Source organism: Crocodylus siamensis, chromosome 6 (assembly GCF_052110815.1).
Source record: "Crocodylus siamensis isolate JL-2025a chromosome 6, ASM5211081v1, whole genome shotgun sequence".
Lineage (NCBI taxonomy): Eukaryota > Metazoa > Chordata > Crocodylia > Crocodylidae > Crocodylus > Crocodylus siamensis.
Genome location: NC_143400.1, coordinates 31,413,777 through 31,427,481, shown reverse-complemented (window position 1 = coordinate 31,427,481; position 13,705 = coordinate 31,413,777). Strand labels below are relative to the sequence as shown.

Here is a 13,705-nt window from a genome sequence, read left to right as displayed (position 1 = left end):
AGAGCCCCTGTACCGTGGTTTTGCTCCTCTGGGTGCCCACATATCCTTGGTTCTCATCAGCAACATTGACTCGAAGATAAGTGTTGGGCGTGTTTAGCCAGCGGGTTTTCTCCTTCTGTTGTTTCTGAGCGTGCTGTCGGAGGGTGGAGATGGGAGCAGCCTCCTCATCAAAGATGAACGCTGTGACAGTGGCAGGGATTAGCACGTCACTTTTATGTTTGGCTTTCTCCTGGACAAATGGGTAACGATACGTGTAGCCTGTTCTATAACCCTAGAAGGACATACATACACAGAATGTGTGTTTTAGTTGCGAACACTAGCTTTTGGGGCTGGTTGAAACAGGGGAAAAGTTGAGAGAACGGTGTTACAGGATGTAAAACAGCTCTACTCTATTTTGGCTGCGTGAAAATTTTGGGGGCATATTTTTAATTGCAATGTTTGCAAACATCTTTTGTTTTTCCAAATTTAGATGCTCTGTAAATGATTTACCATAATCTGTCTGCCCCCCACTCCCTGCGCAATAATAAAAAACAATGAAAAAGGCTGATACCAGTTCGGACCAGCCGTGTTAGCTGTCTGTCCGTCTGCAGACAAACCTACACTGGAGATCAGGTCTATTCTCCAACCACGAGAGTCTGCAGCATGTCTTGCTTCTGGCTGGCTCCCCCATAGATTACTAGCTCACAGAGAGGCAAAGCAGAGTGCTCTTTGATACCAAGGGTGCAGCTCCTGTGACTACTGTGTCAGAGTCTTAATAGACAAGCGGTGTGTTTGTTCTGTGGAGTTCTGGGGAAGAGATGGTCAGAGGGTCTGATTCTTTGGGTGTGAGTAAAGGATGGCTCCACTGACAAGAGTGGTGTTTATGAACTTTAAAAGTTGGGGTTGGAGAATAATCAGGCCCAGCACTAGACCTGTAACTTTCAGAGTCCCAGAAACAAGGAACAGAATAGCATTGTACTGCACTGATAACATGGCAGATTTGGTAAAGGATAATGTGTATATCTATATATATATAGGTCCAGTAAACACAGACCACAAACCTCACATGAACCACAACTGCCTCAAACCCAGAACAGCAGGGCCTCCTATTCACTGCCCTTCTTTGCTACAAGTCCCCATAGAGCACCCAGATTTCAAAGACCAATAATGTGGTTTTGCTGCTGCACAGTCCTATTGCTGCAGTGCGGAGTCATTCATTTTGCCCTGGCACAATCAGTGCATACAGAGAAAGATGCTTCAAATGCCAGCTCCGTGCATGGCAGGGAACAGTGACTGGGAGAGCAGTGGATCTGATGGGAAAAGATTTTCTAGGTGTAATGTAGATCTTGGCTCACAAACAGGCCTTAGGGTTTGGATTGGGGGCCTCAGTGTCCCATATTTCATGGACTTTGAAGTCCAGATTCTTGGTCTGGGGGCTTTGTCCAAAGGAAAGTATTTGGATAGTCCATCGCCTGTAACTGGAAATGCTAATGGCTTCGTTAGCCTCCATTCCAACTAATGTTAGGGCAACTCCACTTTCTATCTGGAGATCATATATCTGACGTATAGAGTTGCAAAGTACTTTATGCCTCTGACAATACAATCATCCTTTCTAGAGTGTATATTTAATGGAATGCCTTGCAGGAGTGAAACACAGTGACTATTTATATATTTTACAGGCATAGAGCAAACAAAGCTAGGCTGGGATATTATTTAGTGGGTTTCTGTTTTATGTTGCTATTCTAGTTGCCTTCTTAAAGTTGTTTTCTTCTAATGTTTGCTCGCCTGTTATTTACTATAAGCCACACAGCCCCCCGGGTGGCATAAATAAATAAACAAATATTTAGCTTTGCATGGCAACATCACAGGCCTGTTTAGTACAAGAAGGTGAGAAGAGTGTGGCGTCTTATGGACACTGAAATCAGAGAGAATTGCAGCGAATGAGGGGACACTATAGTGACAGCTGGGAAGTCCAAGTGGTCATACCAGGTTGTCTAGCATTCTCATAAGAGCTTCAAACTCGTGTTCTCCAAGGCGGCTCTTCTGCATGGGTCCAAACATGCTCCCAGCCCATCGGACTGACCCAACATCGTGGGGTCTGTACTTCTCCCGCTCCAGCACAATAAGATTCTCAGCTCCTCCAGCACTAGACAAGGCTGAGACCTGAAACAGAGCACAGAGAACCTACTGACATAGGTGGAATCACAGAAGCAGTCAGGAAAACATGGATAAAGCCAGGTTCTCTGCTGGTTTCCATCCCTTTTGGGCTTCTCAGGTAGCAGAGTGGAAAGACTGCTGGCTAGAGTTGGCTAGGTGTGAGTTCTCCATGTGGAAGGGAACTGAAATCAAGCCATTAGAGCTGAGCTGTAACCCACCATCCCAATCTGTCTTCCACTAGGGTGGGATTCTGGGCACACTGGAGCAGTGAAAAGACTCCCTTGCCATTGAAGCTCTAATTGTGCAGTCACACATACTGCTCATGTGCAGTGGAATTGGGCCCACTTTATTTACAGAAAAATCCTCTCCCCATCTCAGCTTCAGTGTGTCCCTTGAGTTGCCCTAGTTTGGAAGGCCCAGGGAGGTGTAAATCAACATAGAACAGCCCTAGACTCCCCCAAAGGCACTCCCTGCCTGCCAACCAGCCAGGCAGCGCAAGTGCCCATTTTGAAACAAAAGCCAAGAACCCACCAGAAACATCACGAATGCAAATACGGGAGCAGCAGCTACTCCCCTGGGGACTCAGTAACTGGAGAGCCAGGAGCGAAGTAAGAAGCAGGACTCCCAGTGACAGCAGCAATATTCCTCTGTCAACATGGCTGCATGTGGCAATCTAGAAGGCTGCAAAGTGCACGCCCTGGATTCCTAGCCCGGCACCTGCTGATGACTCCCAGGCTCAGCCTCAGTAATGCGCTGACCTCATTTTTCCAACTGAGGAACTAGGTCGATGCACAGAGGGGAGGATGAGTGCATTGATAACGGATGGCCATGATTGCAACCTTGCTGCAGAACAAACACAATTAAACCTGCTGCCTTCCTACAGGGCATTGGCCCTGCTCTGCTTGAGAAGAGACAAGCAGGACAATGTAATTACTGGATTGTGCTTTCCAGCTTTGCTGACAAGATGTTGGGGTTTGTTTTTGTTGGGTTTTTTTTGGGGGGGGGAATGACATGCAAAGGAACTACACAATTGCTGTAGGTGGTCTTGGTTTTAGACTTGATTGTAGCTCCAGGCAAGAAGCCAGGGCAGAGATTTGAGTAGTGATGCTGATAAAGATGTCAGCAGCTGGTGGAATCACTTCTTAATCTGAGCTATACATTGCAATGAATGTACTGCCTTTGTCAAATTTTGGATTCTTAGTAAAATATATATATATATATATATATATATTTTTTTTCTGTAGTAAGTGCAGCTCTTATATAGCAAGGAGCAGCCAAACCAAGCAGTGGAGACTGTGGCATTATCACAAACAACCTGAGGCCACCTCTTCCATGCACAGAACACCCACTTTGCTGGAACCGCTCAGCTTTTTCAGCTACATGTTTCCAAAGACCCTGTTCATCCCACAGGGTGCATACGAAGCTAAACAAATGTTTATTCCCTTTGCTGAGCATCCCACTACATCCTGCCTACTCTACATCTGTTTTTCCTGAATTAAAAAAGGTTCTCTGTATGTGTATGTATGCATGTGCTTGCATGGCAGCAATTTCTAGGGCTGAGCTAAGTAAGACCTGAAGCTTGCAAGCTATAAGCATATTTCTATATTCATATCTGGGCTCATGTTGATTTTGCAAAGGAGGACAGTTTTCTAAATCTGCTTTTGTATATGCACAGTTAGTGTTTGTTAACATTTGGCCAAAGCCCCCAGTTACAGAAAAGTCACTTAATCTGAGCTACACACTGAAACGGATGTATTGCCTTTATCAAATTTCGGGTTCTTATTAAAAAAAAAAAAACCCAAAAAATTACTGTTTTAAGTACAGTTCTTGTATAGCAAGAAGCAGACAAACCAAAACGCCTTTTGGGTTGGGGCTGGGCTGAGCTGTGCCACATTATTTTTAGTTTGTATTCATATTGTACACAGCAGGGGAGTGCTCCTGAAACTAGCACACAGAACATGTCACAGCTCTGTCATGCTGAACAGTATATTCAGCTTTAGGAGCACTAACTCCATTCACTGCACTGAAATTACTCCTGAGTTAATCCACTGCATGCAAGATCCCAAGCAGAGCCCACTGCCTTTTATTCATCATTACAGCTCCATGCACTTTACGGGATTGCACATAGGTAACAAACAGCTGTAGCAAGCCATGCAGGAATTGGCTGCTTTTGTGCCCCTACATCAGTGCTTGCTGAACGAGGGATGTTTAGATATCGGGGCTCATCAGAAACACTCTATCGTGAACAATATCTGTTCTCAGTAACGACAGAACTTGTGTTGATATCAATGGGAACAAGTTACTCTAGTGCCAAGCAATTCTGGAAGTCTCATTCAAAACCACAGCTGATATCCGAGGAGAAGCCAGCTTCCAACTACTGAGAAAACTGCTGGCAGCAGTTTCAAGGCTTAGCTGGGGTTCTCTGAAAACCAAAAAGCTCCAAAAAATCTTGGAAAAAATGTTGTTTTTCCTCTTGAAACTGTTCCAGAGTTGGACCGTTAGAGGGCGATAGATGACTGACAGAGTCAAGGAAGGCTGAGCTTTCATCCTCTGCAACACACCAGTGGGTGGATGTATGTTTCTACTGTGTTACTGCAGCATGGGCAGACACACCCGAGCTCGATCGATCTGAACTACATAGCGTGGGTACCATTCGCAGCAAAGAGGCAGCACTTAAGCAACCCAAGGATTCCCGGGGGGTCTCTTAGAGCCCAGGCTGAAGTCTGTGCCACTGCTGTTGTTAATTGCGCCAGCTAGATTCAAGCTAGATTACATCATAGTTATGACTGCAGCGTAGACGTACCCATACTCTATACCAGCCTGCAAACCTTGATCTGCCCCACAGGGGGGGAATCTCCCAAGTGTCAAGTGCAAAACAAGCTGTTGCCATCATGCTGCCAACCATACACAGAAAAGCACTGGACTAGTCCAGCTTCATGTTTAGAAATGTTGCAGTGATCCTGTTGCAAGATCTAATATCTGGTATGGCTATTTTAGAAAGCTGTAGCTTACCCAGTAATATGCATACAGGGGAGTCAGAGGTTCATTTAAAGAAAAAACTTCCCTGATAGACACAATGCAGGCCTGTCTCTACACTTTACCACTACCTATCAAACTGCTGTCAGGATTAGAAGGGAGAACAAACTTTGTTGGCGTGTTTAACTTGTTGGAGGTACTCTGGTACTACAGTGGTCCAGGCCACATTCACGTACCAGTAGACATACTGGGAGTAGACCAGTGCGATGTTTATGGTAGGCAGTGCTTGGGAGCCCAGTAACTGCATGCTGAAATGAGAAGCAATTTGGGAAACGTGCATTCGCCTCCCTAGGTGTTGTCCAAAGGACTGCCCTGTTGGAGAATCTCACCTGTATCTCACAAGCTGCTTGCAAGTGAAAGATTTTATAAAATGCTTCTTCCACGGTATCTCCCAAAGCAATTACTCCATGATTTCGCAGCACCAGGATCTGCAAAAAGAGAAAAGGCCAGCTGAAAAAATGGTCATCACCAACAAATGTATGTCTGTATGAGGGAGAAGAACCAGTCCAGGGAGAAGTCTAAATCTCTCTACCACTTCCTGGATGATAAGGAGTTCAGATACCTCATCTGGCTTATTGGCTATGTTAACTCTCAGCTTCTGCACGTGGTACCCAGCTCTCTGTGGTATCGGGGGTGTCAGAAAAGCTTTTCAAATGCTAATGCATTAAGCAACAGGTATATCCTCATGATCTGCTATGCACTAGGGTGCATCTACACATGCTAGTAATGTGACAAAATAAACTCCAGTGCAGTTTGCACCAGAGTTAGCTGCTCCTGGGCTCAGCATATGCATGTGTGCCCAGAACCACAGCACTTTGAGCTGGGCCGGCAGACCAGCCACAGGCTGGCGGGAGGCCTGGGGGGTCAGCACTGGGCTCCCAGGTTGTGATGTTGGTTGGTGAAGGGACTAGCTGGGGCACGAGGGTGCTAAAGTGCAGGGCCAGCCAGGAGGCAGCCCACTCACTTTAGCACCCTCATGCCCCAGCCAGCCCATCTCTGTCTACACAGGTGTTTCGACGGAACAAATTATTCTGCTGCAGGATAGTACTGTCTCCAGTAGTACTACCTGAGGACAGTACTATCCTACAATGGAGCTAATTAATTTACTCTGCCATAATACTGGTGCACACGTAGACTATGACGCTTTCCTGTGGAGCTAATTAGTCAACTCCACAGTAAAGTGTATGTGTTGATGCACCCACAGATGAGGGAACTGAGACAGCAGAGCAGTTGTGTGGGCCAAGTTTGACAAGACTAAAACCCAGTGCCTTAACTCACATTTGGAGCCACAACCTCAGGCCAGGTCAGCATGGAAACCTCAGTCCTGATGTGGTCTTAAGCTAGAACCTGCACACCAACCCAGATCTGATCTGAATGCTTCTTCAGCCCACACCCAGTGAAACATTCCCACAGCTATGCCCTTAGCAGCTAAGCCAAATAATTATAGATCCATCTTATTATCTGAGGAGTGTAGTTTCTCTTAACCTTGCATGTTGGTCCAAGGCACTTCTGTAACTCAATTCTGTCTGCCTCTTCCTCCATCTCACCATTGAAATCAAAATACACCATATCGCCCACCAGCAATGCATCATGAGATATAGGCAGGACACCACATTTCATGGCAGATACCTGGGGAACAGAGAGAAAGCAAGTAGGACGCCAGTGAGAAGAATCAGCATATTGGTCCCCTTATGCAGGCACTAACATGCCTATACAGTTCATTTTTAGCTTCCAGGCCACTATGTAGTGGGAGAAAGGACCAACAGTAGCACTTTTATGGATCTGGTCTTGACAGCTCTTGTCTGTGAAATCAGTGGGATTTGTATTGCTGGATACTTCCTAGGATTAGATCCTCAGAACATCAGTTGATCAGACCATGGGTGCATGAAACTGTGAAGAATGAGTGGGTCTGTCACTAAGAAATCAGTATGGAGCAAGACCATCCATCCTTAGCACCAGCAGTAAGGCACCCCTGAAAAATGATGATTTTGTACCAGTTGCGTTTTTGCCTTTTGTCTCTTATTTTTCCACCTCCCACCATTTCTGTGGCCCTTAAAGGTTTTGCATCAGTGCAGAGGCAGAATGCTTTTGTGAAATTGGATGGTAAAAGTATTTCTTCAATAACAGAATGGGAAAATATCATCAAAGTGCTATGACAAGCTAATAAGGCCCTTCACCTCCACAATGACTGTGAAATGGGGGTTACCCCAGGAACCTTGACACCTTTATCCCTTCTCTTCCTCTTGGCTTCGTAGCCCAGCCCTATCAAATGTGAGGGTGCATCAACAGCATGCTGCTTGCCCATGAAAGCAGGCGGCAGGCAGTTCTCCCACAAGGCAGAAGCTGCTCTATAAATCAGTCGCAGAGCTGGTATACATAGCTCTGGGAGGGGTGCACTCTCCGATTTTCCACTGCCCTGGCAAACTGGCCATCAGCATGATGGATGGGATTCCTTACTGCAGCGGTGGCAGGCGTGTGCAAGTGGATAATGCATCTCACGTCGGGTCTGGCCGCATAAATGGCTGAGTGCAAGCTGAATCCTCGTGTGTCCACTGCAAAATTGGTGCTGCCCTGCTCCACCACTTCACCCAGGATGTTCACTTTAACCTATGGTGAGGAAATGAAGTGGGACAGCATGAAAGCACAGAGCCTGCCTACAGTGGGTCACCCCCATTTGTTCTTGGGCAGCTCCATCCCATGGCCCAGATGGGTCTGCAGTGTGGGAGCATGCTTCCCTGAGGCTGCTTCTCCACCTGTCTAGATCACATGCCCTTTGTGAGTCTTCAAACCCTTTGCAAACATTAAGCACAGGCTTTACAAAGCAGACCAGTATCATTATCTCCATCTTACAAGTGGGGAAGCTATGGCTTGGAGAGGTCTGAGGTCACCCGGCCACCTGGAAACAACCCTGGGAAGAGAGCCCAAGTCTTCTGGGACCATGTTCCATGTTTTTAGAACAAAATTGTATTGGCTACTGTCTCAGCCTGATCCTCTGGACCTTTGGCTGAAACCGGTTGTGCTCTGCAGGCTTTCAGGCTGCAGGTGCATGTGGAACACCTTAGTCCTTGGAAGCCAGCTCTGGCTCAGTGGGCAGATAGGGCTTCCATATATATAAGGGAACTAGTCAGAATATTACAAATTTCTAACCTAAAGTTTAAAACTTTGAACAAATGGTGGGATTTTCATGCATCTTCCTTCCTCCCACATACCAGGGATACATATATTTACAAATTTGAGGCCTTTGTGAATTTGGGAGCAAAATTTCATGCATTCTACCCCTTTTTTACCATCTCTGCCCTCAACCTCTTTGAATGCAGTGCCAGAATTATGAGCCTGGTTTGCTTGATGGACAGGAAAGAGAGGGGAAAGGGATTGCAGAGCATGGAGGCATATCTTAGCAGACTCACCAAGCTGGATGCTGTGACTTCATTACAGGAAAAGCCTTTGGGGCTGATCAAGAAATGATCCTGTTCTTTGCTGACACGCAGCTACCAAAAGAAATATGCTGTTAGGGTTAAGTAGGTAATTTTTAGATTCCCACTCCCCCACTGGATCCCAGCTCTTGGATTGTAAGAGACAGACAGTCCAGAGGAGAGCCACGCGCATGATCAGAGGTCAGGAAAACAGATCTTACGATGACAGGCTGAGAGCCATGGGACTCTTTAGCCTGGAAAAGCGCAGGCTCAGGGGTGATCTGATGGCCACCTATAAGTTTATCAGGGGTGACCACCAGGACCTGGGGGAACGTTTGTTCACCAGAGCGCCCCAAGGGATGATGAGGTCGAATGGTCACAAACTCCTGCAAGACCATTTCAGGCTGGACATAAGGAAGAATTTCTTTACTGTCCGAGCCCCCAAGGTCTGGAACAGTCTGCCAGCGGAGGTGGTTCAAGCACCTACATTGAACACCTTCAAGAGTAAATTGGATGCTTATCTTGCTGGGATCCTATGACCCAACTGACTTCCTGCCCCTTGGGCAGAGGGCTGGACTCGATGATCTCCCAAGGTCCCTTTCAGCCCTAATGTCTATGAAATCTATGAAATCTATTTCAGGAATCACTTCAAACCTAAAGGAAATGACAGTGTGGAAGGGATTCAGCTGAGTAGGTTGTAATGGGCTACAGAGCAATTTGGTTGGACATACTCAGACTTAGTCTGCACTGACGGTTAGCAAAGTCCCTGCTTGTGAATCTATCGCTGGTTCCACTAGAGTTAGGAAGGGACCTGTAGTAAGGACCCCACTGTTAGCATCATGCTGGCTAGTTGTGATTTGATTAGGGTTAGATAAAGTATGTTGGCAAACATGCTGGCAGCCAGACCTAGCCCTGACAGAGCAGCACTGGTGGTAGAGAAATCTTATTGTAGGCAGAACCCAGCTCTTATGACAAATTCTTGAGAATTTTTCATGTCAGCAGGCAGGCAGGATGTCAGTTTTCTCTCTTATTCAATAGATGGCACTACCACAAGAGTCACAGTGCTCCCTCCCTTGCTTACAGTACAACCTTGCCTCCATCGCCACCACAACCACCTCTCCCATTGTCCAAGGTTATATTGCTTGTTGCAGACACTTAAGATAGCTCTCACCTGGTCGTTGACCTATCCTAGTGCTGCCTAACCTGTGAGACCTGACAGCACCTCAGCCCAAGCAAGACAACAGTAATACAAAGAAGAGTTTCATGGGAAGTTATAAGTATCTTATGATAATAAAGCAACCCCTAGTGCCATTTCTTGTCATCTGCATTTCACTGTCCATCCTCCAGTATCTGAGATTCCATCTGGTTGAATTTGGATCTCAGACCACTGTGGGAGTCAGACTTGACTGACCAAGCTTGATTGGGTCACCATGGGGAGGAAAAAAATGCTTAACAGATTGTAATAGGGGCAGAAATAAAAAGGAGGTCAGTGGCAGAGAGAAATTTGAGAACAATACAGTGCATTCCTTGGTCACATACCATGTGGCTGTGCTGGAGCCAACAGATTAGGCAGGCTTTGATCACAGAGATAATGGGAAATGGCATTTTTTGGCAGGTTCTGTGCATTTTACTACATGTCTCTTTTGCGTCTAGTGGTCACTAGTGGTCTAGTGCGCCTGTGGTCTAGTTTTTTGTTGGATGTAAGGCAATAGAGTTCTGCTGCAGGCAGTGGACAAGCAAAAATGTACATCCACTCATCTGGCCCATTTTGGTTATTAAATGGCATAGAAGGGAACACAGTTCCCTACTGGGTAGAGGCAGAGCAGGGAAGTCACTGCTGGATGTTTTCTGACCCTCTATCCAAGCCAAGATCAGGCTCAACAGATGTAGGACATATATGATCATTGGCAGGTGCCAGAAGAGAAGGCACTGACACCCTTAATTCCCATTGACAGGATCAAATTGCTGACCCTATGCTTCAGTGCTGTAGGATTGCAAGGGTTTTTCTCTTCCCTCTCTCCTAAATGCTATGCGCTGGTTTTGACAAGATACCAGCCCTGGCACTGGGTCAAATGTTGCATTTGCAGGCTGGCCACAAGATACAGCATGAGACCAGAAATACCTGACCCCAAGGGCTCTCACAGAGAACTGGAAAGCATCCCCTTGTTCGGCGAACCCTCATATTCTTTACTTCCTCCTATCCTGATCTGATCCACCCTGGTAACCAGAGGACAAAAAAAGTCTACATATTTAACTGAGCCCTTCACAATAGAGGCAGGGCTGCTAGGCAGAGTGTGCAGTCAAGTTCCAGCTACTGGGAAAGCCTAAATCACCATCAGCTACACTGAGGCATGACCTCACCGTGACATAGGTGCTGCTGATCTGGGCCCAGCCATAGAGGTCTAGCAGTCGGTAGATGCTGCTGATCTTGCACCTCATGAGCCTCTCTCCTTTCACTAAGGACATGGAGTCGGTGCCATGGAGGTCATTGATGGGTGTCACTGTGGACAGATCTGAAGAAGAAAGGGAAAACCACTGAGGTGAATAGGTCTGAGGAGGTCACTGGGAAAAGGCACAGTGCTTTTCAGAGCTAGGAAGCATTCCAGGCCACGAGGCTACCATGTATCACCTGTCTTCCCCAGAGCCTCAGCTGTTATCTATTATCTTTACTGGGAGATTCCTCATCCCTGATCTTCACAGGTCACTCACGTGGCCTAGCCCTCACTAAAGGATCTGGGAGACTTGACAGCAAGTTTCCTAGCATGAGTGCACCCCCACAACAGCCACTGGAGAAAGGCAGCTAAGACCCATAATTTTTTAGAGCTGGACAGTGAAAGAGATCGATGAGCTGAGTTGCCCAAAGATGTCCAACCCAAGGTACCCTCTTATGGGAACCTCCAAGGTATTTGAACAGCTCCCCACAGAAAAGAAGAAAGCAGTGCTTAGATGTCCCACGGAGGCAGTAAGAAGTGAGGCCAGCTCATCCCGCTGAAATCTAACTCCTTTGAAAATCCCAGCCTCCCAGCTTTGGCAGCCCTTGCCTGAAGCCCTAATCTTTGCAAACCCTGCCTCCCCACAAGCTGGTATCCCAGCAGCAATGCAGGCCGCTTCTCCCATGTGGGCCCTTACCCCCTGCGAGAAAGGTTTTGAACCAACATACTGAGCGGAGACGTGGGGAAGACAGAAGGAGCAGTGCTGGCCATGAAGTCTGCAATCTGCCGGAGGGCCCAGATGTTGGAAGAGTTGTTCCCTTTCTTCATCTGCTCTTGGATAAGGCTCTCCAGCTCCTCCCTGAAAGACTGAAACAACAGTGATTTCACAGATGAGCCCTCACTTGGCCCACACTTCCCGGCAGCCACACTGAGAACTGTGGAGTGCCGTTATCTTCCCGATAATCAGCCACGCTCTTCCCTGCATGCCAGGCATTTCAGGGCAAACAGACACCCCAGCCTCATTCATTCAACACAGTCCTCATGCACAATTCTGACAGCCCAAGAAAGAGCCTCTGGAAGAGGATGCCGTGGTCAGTGGCCTTCTCTTTGCTCCATTCCTTAAGCAAAAAAAAAAAATTCCCACATCAGGGTGTGGAGAAGAAGAGTCCTATTCTGCAAGAGGAGAAGGTTTAACACTTTTTTTAAAAATGGCTTCTAATTGGGGATACTTTCATTTTTTGGTGCTGAACTTGAAGGTGGAGAGCTGGAGTTTCAGGAGGTACCTAAATAAGGACCAGATTTCCAGGGAAACCTGGCACCCAACCTACTGAGAGCTTTTAAGCATCTGGTCACTCTTTTGGGGGCTGATGGGCACAGGTGCTGAGCACCTGAGGTACTGCCTTCAGCTGGTTTAGCATGAAATGAATCAAGAGAGGCAACCATATTCCAGACATCACCAATGGACCATATGATCCCAGAAGACAGCCTTGAGTTGGGCAGAATTAAAAATGGAAATCCCAGGCCCCCTCACTTTCAGCCATTTACGAGGTATCCTTTACTCACTGGACTCTGCAGAATCATGGTGACCCGTTTCTTCTGCTCCATCATGTTGAAGTCCTGCCGGAGGTCTGCTGCCATGTTCCGGATCCGTAGGTACTCGGGGTCATCTTCAGAGAATCTGTCAAAGTATCGCTGCCCAGGCGGGGGTGGGGAAGAGATGGCCTCAGGGGTAGTTTCGTTGCTCATCTTCCTGGTTGTCTAGAGCTGATTTCTTGGTACCTGTGTATAGGGATGAAAGGGGTCAAGGGAAGTGAGGAAAACTGACTGAGCACTGACTGAGCAATTCATGTCATGTGAAAAACCTCAGTGGTAGCCTTAGGGTTTGGGGCCCTGGGGAAGAGAGTCATTTGGGGCCCCTTAGAGGTATGCACTCAGGTAAATATTAAGCCACCACAGCTGTATTTTGGATCTTTTTAATATTCTTTCGGGGAATTAGATAAATAGTCAAGTGTTAACATGCAAATAGAGCCTCTTCCTTGCAAAAACTTCACTCCCCCCCCAAAAAAATTGGACCCCCTAAAGTACAGCTGCCCAGTTTGCCCTCCCCTGAGGCCATTACTGACCTTCTGGAGGGTGCCTGCATAAGGAACTGCAGGGCAACTTCATTAATACCAACAGGAAGGAGTGGTGTGTGAGAGAGAAGAAGAAATGTGTGTGAATGCTACATGCATGTTACATGCAGAATTTCTGACTGGATAACATACCCGACACTGTCTTTAACAGCTGCAAGATCTGCAGCATTTGAACTAGGATCATCTTAGACAGCTTCCACAACACGGTTCAAGTTACAAAACCTGGGACCTCACACAAGTTGCCCAGATTTGGGCTTCTGAGTGAGCTTCAAATCTGTGCAAATGCTAGCAGGAGTGAGACGCCTGAGTGTAATCATCCCACTGGTCCCCACTGGCACAGAAAGGATAGGGTGCCCCTTGGAGCATGGTAACTCTCCAGGGACTTGGTGCATGTAAATTTGAAAGCTTCCTCCCAATACTGTTGTTTTAAGGGTTGATATTTTTGGAGGGGCTATCACAAGAGCTGGCATTGCTGAACACTGAGTGGGATGTTTGTCCATCACCTGCATCCCCTTATTATCCACTTGGACACAAGGCCTAGAGACTGGAAAGGCAA

At 47.0% G+C, this 13,705-nt stretch overlaps 1 protein-coding gene across 2 annotated transcripts in view; it reads right to left on the bottom strand.

Annotated features, from left to right (window-relative positions):
* Window positions 1-13,705, bottom strand: part of ADD2 (adducin 2) — an 80,123-nt gene that overhangs the window by 13,500 nt on the left and 52,918 nt on the right. For both annotated transcript variants that reach the window (XM_090051623.1, XM_090051624.1), the window contains exons 2-10: window positions 12,581-12,796; window positions 11,746-11,884; window positions 10,947-11,098; window positions 8,580-8,660; window positions 7,630-7,779; window positions 6,658-6,801; window positions 5,502-5,600; window positions 1,966-2,142; window positions 14-271 (exon numbers count right to left, since the gene is read on the bottom strand). In XM_090051623.1, coding sequence (XP_089907749.1) covers window positions 14-271; window positions 1,966-2,142; window positions 5,502-5,600; window positions 6,658-6,801; window positions 7,630-7,779; window positions 8,580-8,660; window positions 10,947-11,098; window positions 11,746-11,884; window positions 12,581-12,763 — 1,383 coding nt within the window. In that variant the 5' untranslated portion in view covers window positions 12,764-12,796. The remainder of the gene's footprint in view (window positions 1-13; window positions 272-1,965; window positions 2,143-5,501; window positions 5,601-6,657; window positions 6,802-7,629; window positions 7,780-8,579; window positions 8,661-10,946; window positions 11,099-11,745; window positions 11,885-12,580; window positions 12,797-13,705) is intronic.